At 45.7% G+C, this 7,168-nt stretch overlaps 1 protein-coding gene across 1 annotated transcript; it reads left to right on the top strand.

Moving 5' to 3' along the window:
* Positions 1–2,181: 2,181 nt before the first annotated feature.
* On the top strand, positions 2,182–7,168 carry tor4aa (torsin family 4, member Aa). The gene is made up of 3 exons (XM_026297348.2): positions 2,182–2,425; positions 4,358–4,885; positions 5,124–7,168. The coding sequence occupies exons 2-3, from the start codon at positions 4,358–4,360 to the stop codon at positions 5,979–5,981; spliced, it is 1,386 nt and encodes a 461-aa protein (XP_026153133.1). The 5' UTR covers positions 2,182–2,425; the 3' UTR covers positions 5,982–7,168.

Below are 7,168 nucleotides of genomic sequence, written 5' to 3'. Positions count from 1 at the left end.
TTTCTTTGGATGATAATTTTTTTTAACACTGGAAAACAAACTGCTCAGGAGGAGACATGTTGCTTTTACGTGTTGTCTTTTCTCGTCACTGCAGTTTTTGGAGGTTGAAGGGTCCAGAGATGTTCCCACTGATCAGAGGGAGCACGAGGCCTATTTACCCTGTAACATCTGGTCAGTGGACGTGTTTCAGCCCAGGTGCTGCTGCAGTTACTGCAAATAGATGAACACAAATGATTTATGATCACACTGACCAATAACAGCTACAGCATGGTGGGACTAAACAAGATGTGTGTGTTTAGATGAAGCAACATGTTAGTTTAACGTTGTGGCTTTAAGTGTAGTCACGTAAAAGCTTTAGATGGATCTGAGAGGTGTTAAACAGACTTCAGACCAGTCTGGATACAAACATGAGGTCCATATATACACGTGACAATAGGTTTTATCTGTAAATATCTGTCTGCGTTGTAGTAAACAGGCTGTAACTTTGACAGTTAGCAGCTGGATTTAGCTCAGTGGGACTGTGGCCTTGGTTTCTGACAGTGCTGAGCATGCACCGAAAAGCTGGGACAGTTTTAGTGTTTATATGGACCTTTAATTCAGAAGGGTTTTGTAGAAAGCACGTATTTTTTTATAGATCGCCTCATTTTTCCGTTCGTCTGGCAGAAAGCAGCTATTCTTGTGCTGTTTTATGAAACGTGCTGAGGCTTCCTGCTGAGTTAAACATGAAGCTCTAGCCTGGGGACTGTTAGCATTAAGACCTCAAACAGGGAGGGGGGTTAGTCTGCTGATTCCTCCAGGCTGGAGCTTCTCGTATGACAAGAAAACAAATGAACCTATTTCCCCTAAAGGCTGAACTGTTTAATAAAAAGGAGAGCCGAGGTTTATAGCTAGCATACCAGAGACCATCTGTCACTTCATAGGATCTTTGTTTGCAGAAAGACCTGATTTGTAGTTTGTTGCCGTGGTCTGTTATCAAACCAGCTGCATCAGCAACAAAAGCTTCTCGACTCATGAACTCCTGAACTGGATGGAGCAATTTGAGTCTTTGAGATGAAGCAGCATTTGTTATCGCTGAATCTCAGTTTCAGTTAGAGGTCATGCAGCCAAATTCGGTGAAGTCACTCAGATTGTTTTGGAGGGAAAGCTGAAACGCATCACAGATCTCAGACCAGATCTCAGACCAGATCACATGGCGGCACAGTGACACGAACGCCAGGGCAGAACAGCCTCGGTGCGTCACGTTAAAAATAAAAGTTTAACTCTCATCGCTCGTGTGTGGAGGCTTGTCGGACGTTCAGCACCTGTAGTAACAAACGGCCTGTGACTAATCTCCTCCTCCCCCAACATTAACAATTTACTTACTGCAGTTTGTTGAGGTAAATTGTGTACAGAAGCTACTTCCTTCCCAGAGCACACTGAAAATACACTGAGCATGATAAAATCTCCAACTTCCTTTTGATGCTGTTAGATAGTCTAGTAACTTCCTTTTCACCTGTAAAGAGAATTGACACGACCGCCCTGTTTAGTGCTCATCACATAGTGGTGTGAAACCAGAGGGGCCTGGCAGAGAGGCACAGACAACGAGCTTTATTTTTAGCATATTGGTATTTTCTGTGTAACAGGCCGTGAGAATAAACCTAAATATTCAGGTTCAGGTTCTCTTCATATAAGAAAGCAGCTCAATGTGCAGCTGCATGTTACACGTCAAACAGTCCTGCACATGATCCCCATTAAAACTGCAGACTGTCATTTCCATGTTCTCGGTGCAGGTTAAAGACACTTTGACCAGCTGTTTGTTTGCAGCCTCTGTGCTAAGCTGGTCCAGCTGTCTGCTCACGCTAGTTTCTTCTTCTACAGGTGAATGAAGTGTCTCTCTTCTCTCGAGTGTTGGACTCTCTTTAACAGTGTTGGCTGAGTGAGTGTTTTCACCCTCAAATTTAAGTGACCTAATTCAAAAAGTCATCTGGCTGTATCTGTTGCCATTAATCTCATTTCCTCTAAAACACACAACCACAAAGATGACTTCATTAAACCAGGTCAGACCAGGTCCCAGACGGTTGAGGTCAGAATGTGGATCCCACCTCTTATGGGATGATGAATAATGTGGGAATGGGGGGGGGGGGGCACCGGAGCTGGATCTGAGCAGTTTTAAAAGGCACATGTGAGGCTTGATGTTGCTGCTGTTGCATGGGCCCAGTGTGGTGGAACAACAGAAAGAACCAGAGAATAAAAGAGGAACTAGGAGGAGGAGTCACCAAATGGCTGTGAGCAGGGTTTAGAGGTGAGACGGGCAGATGGGAGGACTCTTCCTGAGTCGAGCTGTTTGCTCTGTGGGGCTGTTCTCTGCTTCTCCCACTCCCAAACTATGGACTGAACCTACACAAACTTCATTCTCATTTCAGACGACCTGAGACACATTGTTAAGGTGAGCAAACTCTTTTTCTCTTGTATGTTTTCATTTGAACTTTCCCCACAACCTGCAGGCTGAACTCTGAGAGGGAGAATCACTGACTACCTGCCTGTGTCTCACATATTTTTATTAAGCTACAAGCCTCAGACTTGGGGATTAGGGGCCTCGGGCATTTTATGTGTTTCCTGCTTTAATTGAATGTACACAAAAAAAAAAAAAAAAACTCCCACAGCATTTAGAGAAAGACTCAGCACACATCAAAAATGTCTGGTATGCAGATGGTCCCTTCAGGTCTCTGCACGCTGAAAAGGCAGAGCAGCAGATTCAGCTCCAGTTCTGCCTTTTTCTAGCTCCTCTGTGTCGTTCTTCTGTAAAAGTATGTTCAAACAATTTAGCTTCATAACTTCAGCAGAGCTGTTGTCTCAGTGCCAGGGGTGTTATCCAGCTCAGGTCGCAGACACACAATGCACACACTGTTCAGTTTCCACTGGAATTAGTGCACTTGTTGCTGTGCCAGGGGCTGATAAACGTTTCTCAGAATTCAAACTTCAGCCGCAGTGTTTTTGCTGATCATCTGTCTGGGGTGTGACTGACAGCTCCTCCTTCTCGTGACCACAAACAGGCTGATGTGTCTTATCTTTAAGAAGTGAAATATGTGCATCTGGAGCCGTAAATGAAGTTTTGCAGCGTGTACGAAAAGCTTGTTACGTGCAGAAGCTGCTGATCTGTGGGTGCTATCCAGAGAATGTTCCTGAAACTGCACTTCCTTCTTTCTGCAGCAATGTTTTCTTTACTTCATTTGAATGTTACGTTTGAGGAACTATTGATTGATCCATGAGATGCTTCCTTCGATATTGCTAAATTGTCTGTTGTCGTCAGCACGGGGTTAAGAGGCCTTGTGGACTAATGCACAGCAGCTCCTTGTTGTGTATCTGGTAAAGCAGAGAGACTTATCAGGTAGAGGATCAGGACTGTGACGAGATGGAAAGATATCCATAAACCCACAAGTCTTCTGAGCAAATGTTGGCATTCACCTTTTTCTTTCTTTCTGCTTAGTGAGTCCATGTTACTTAACTCTTCTTACCGTCAGTCTGGGTCTTTCCAGTCAGACCAGAGGAAATAGCTGAGGGCGGCATTGCACCTGCAACTATTTCACACTCTCCTCATCCTGTTTTAGTTACGGTCACTATTTCCTCTGCCTTTCTCAGCAGTACATCCTGTTATAGAAGTTTGCATATTTAATGCTTTGTAACTGAAGACATGATTAATCAATATAATATCTCACATCAGAGTGTGGTTACTGTGGGCAGCCAGCAGAAAAACATGGTTGGACTAGAAACACTGTTTCTGTGGCCTTTTAAACTACAGACCAATCAGTGAACATAGTGGAGCATTTAGCAGCTAAAGACCCAGAGGTTTCCCTCAGGAGGTGGTGGAGACCAAACCCAGAGCTCAAACTAGAGGGAACACTGGGCTGAGACTCTGCAGGTGGACTCAGATGATGGTCCACGCCGCTGCTGGAGGGGGAGATAAACTCTTGGTGATCATATTTCAGGTGTTTAGGATTTAGTTTCTGCCCCCCAATGGCCACAAAATGTCATTGTAACTTTAAAGGGTTGTGTAGGTCTCCCCATGACTAGTAAACTGACAATTTGGAGTTTGGTGGCAGCAGAAACAAAACTGATACTCTTCAAACTTAAACTTGAGCTCTGGGTTTGGTTTCCACCACCTCCTGAGGGAAATCTCTGGCTCTTTAGCTGCTAAATGCTCCACTATGTTCACCAGAACATTATGGACTGTAAAATCAAAACAATGAGCTGAAAGATGCTAAAATGCAGGGAGCAACAGTCAGGTTTTTTTTTCTCCGAGATTCCTTTTATATGTCAATGATGCCGTGATTTATTGTTACTATAAAGATGATCAACGTTGTGTTTCTTCTGTCTGCAGATGAGTGACAGCAGTGCCTCGGCCTCTCTGACAGAGGGAGACCTGGAGGGAGACCTGGAGGGAGACCTGGAGGGAGACCTGGAGGGAGACCTGGAGGGAGACCTGGAGGGAGACTTGGAGGGACAGGTGAACGGAGACCTGGATGGGGAAGTAGAAAGAGATGAAAAACGGCGGGGCAGTCCAACCCTCAGTCTGTCCAACTTCTCCTCCTCTCTGCGTGCCGTCATTCGCATCAAGCAGAAGTACCAGATCATGAAGAAGCGCCGCCAGGAGCTGGGTCTGACTCTGGCAACAGCTGGGGCCTTAACAGGAGCCCCGCCACGATCCAGCCCCAAAATCTTCACCTTTGACGCACTCACCCCATCCGCCTTCCCCACCCTGTCACCCTCCATCCACCAAAGGAAAAAGAGGCAAAAGAAGAAGCGGGTGTTGTTTCCTAACGGAGGGGGTCGCAGGGTCCCGCCAAAGCAGGATCACAGCCGAGCCAAATACTGCCTGTACCTGCTCTGCGCCATTGTCTTTCTCCAGGTAGATGGTTTGATTACAAGCTTCAGTGCAGCTTCACATCATCGAACACTAACTCTGTTTCCTGTAGATGTTGAATAATGTCTTTGACACTAGTATTAACTTTCCTCCTTTTTGCGATGAACCACATTATGTAGACCAGCTGACAGGGAGTGAACCTGCAGCTTTTAGACTCCCTGGTGGTTTGGGGCTCCTGGGCAGTTTCTCCACTTTATGTTCTTAATATCTGTCATCCCTGTAGGTGTACAATGCCATAGAGAACCTTGATGACCACGTTCTCAGGTATGACCTGGATGGCCTAGAGAAGACCCTGAGGAGGGAGGTGTTCGGACAGCAGGGCGCCATAGAGGCTCTCCTGTCCCATCTGAAGGACTATCTGTCCACCTACGTCCACAACAAGCCTCTGGTGGTGTCCCTGCACGGCCCCAGCGGAGTGGGCAAGAGCCACCTGGGTCGCCTCCTGGCTGGACACTTCCGCTCCGTGGTGGGGGACACGTTGGTGCTGCAGTACTACGTCCTGCACCACTGCCCCCAGGAGGCCGACGCCCTGCAGTGCGCCGACGACCTCTCCACTCTCATCTCAGAGATGGTCGAACGAGCCGAGGAGGAGGAGAAGATCCCGCTCTTCATCTTCGACGAGGTCGAGCACATGCAAGAGGAGATCCTGGACACGCTGTGGCAGCTCGTGGCCTCCAAACAGTCCAATGAGTACCTGAACGCCATCTACCTGTTCCTGAGCAATCTGGGTCATGCGCACATCACCAAACACATGCTGCACAACTCCTCAAGCATTTCCATGACGATGACAGCATCCGGTCGTCATAGCAACCTCGTAAAAGAGCTGACTCCTTTATTACGCAACACTCTCGAGCAGCTTCACCCTCTGTGGAAGGAGGCAGACATCTTACCTCTGGGCCTTTTGGAGAAAGGTCACGTGATGGAGTGCTTCCTGGATGAGATGACCCGAGAGGGCTTCTACCCGGATCATACCAACATAGAGCGCCTCGCAGGGGAGATAGACTATTATCCCGCTGTAGGGGGGCACGAATATTCCCAGACAGGCTGCAAGCAAGTGGTGGCCAAGGTCAACCTGCTGTGAATCTCTGCCGGGGATGATGCACATTGTTTTAAACCTTGAAGCAACAGTGCGTGAGAAGCAGGAGGATCTGCGGTTATGAAACTTGAATGACACAAGTCGGAGCCAAAGCTTTCAAGAGCAGTTTTGTAAGAGTGAAAAAATGTGCAGTTTGCTCACAGACAGTGAGGACACTTGGCTCTGCTGTGGAAATGTGGCCAGGTCAATATTTTCTCTCTTACTTCCAGCTGGGTCTCCATGCAGGTTTGTTCCTTTAGTTTGAGATTGAGGTGAAGGACATTTAGTTTATGTTGCTCATAAAGTTAAAAATGACATTTTATATATTTATTTTCTTATTATCCAGTGACCTGGTGCTGAGGTCCATGGGTGTCAGTGTGATAATTGGTTCTCTATAACGTTTTTGTACAGAAAGGATCTTCTTCTAGTGCCACCAGTCAAATTTATCACTTTTCCTACTGAAACATCCAGATTTTCTGGATGGATTGGCTCAGACAGTCACATATATTTATCTATATGTAACTGAATGATTGAAATGATCCTCTGACTTTCTATCCGGCAGCATCATCAGAGATTTCTCTAATTTCCACCCTGATTCAGTGAGGAAGTGCATCTCATTTACAGAACTGGACAAATAAGAAACTGTCTGCATGGCTTGATACGCCTAGAGGTAATTCAGAAAATGTGTATTTGGGTGAACTGGCCCTTTAACTCCTCAGCAACAAAGCATATGTCACAGTTCTTTCTCATGTCGAGGCAGCTCAACCAGACACGAATGTTGATTAGGAAAAGCCATGAAGGACATTTAGTACTTATCAGATGTGATGGGCAGTGGGAGAACAAGATAAATACTCACTCAGAAGTTGAGATATTTATAATGTGTCACTCACCAACACTCATGTAGGATCTTTTAACAGTGACAGTGAATGCAGCATGACTTATATTAATGCCATTACCAGTTTGGTGGATATTTGAACATTAATACTGTATATTCCGATGTAATTTAAAGTGTATTATCACAGTTTCATTTACATGTGACAGAAACTGGTTTTACTTTAAACCTGCAGGTGGGAAGAAGCTAAGAGCAGGAAGAATCTTTGGGAATATGTGGTTTATTTATCTGCTTTATTTTTGCTAAGATACAGACACATCCAAGGACGTGGACAGAAAAACATTAAAACTGATGAACAGAT

Source organism: Mastacembelus armatus, chromosome 12 (genome assembly GCF_900324485.2).
Source record: "Mastacembelus armatus chromosome 12, fMasArm1.2, whole genome shotgun sequence".
Taxonomy (NCBI): domain Eukaryota; kingdom Metazoa; phylum Chordata; class Actinopteri; order Synbranchiformes; family Mastacembelidae; genus Mastacembelus; species Mastacembelus armatus.
This window is presented reverse-complemented; position numbering and strand designations above follow the sequence as displayed.

Excerpts from the sequence above, each read along its gene's own strand:
- tor4aa (XM_026297348.2), top strand. The coding sequence starts at position 4,358 with ATGAGTGACAGCAGTGCCTCGGCCTCTCTGACAGAGGGAGACCTGGAG. Across the intron at positions 4,886-5,123 it reads GCGCCATTGTCTTTCTCCAG|GTGTACAATGCCATAGAGAA; the intron begins GTAGATGGTTTG and ends TCATCCCTGTAG.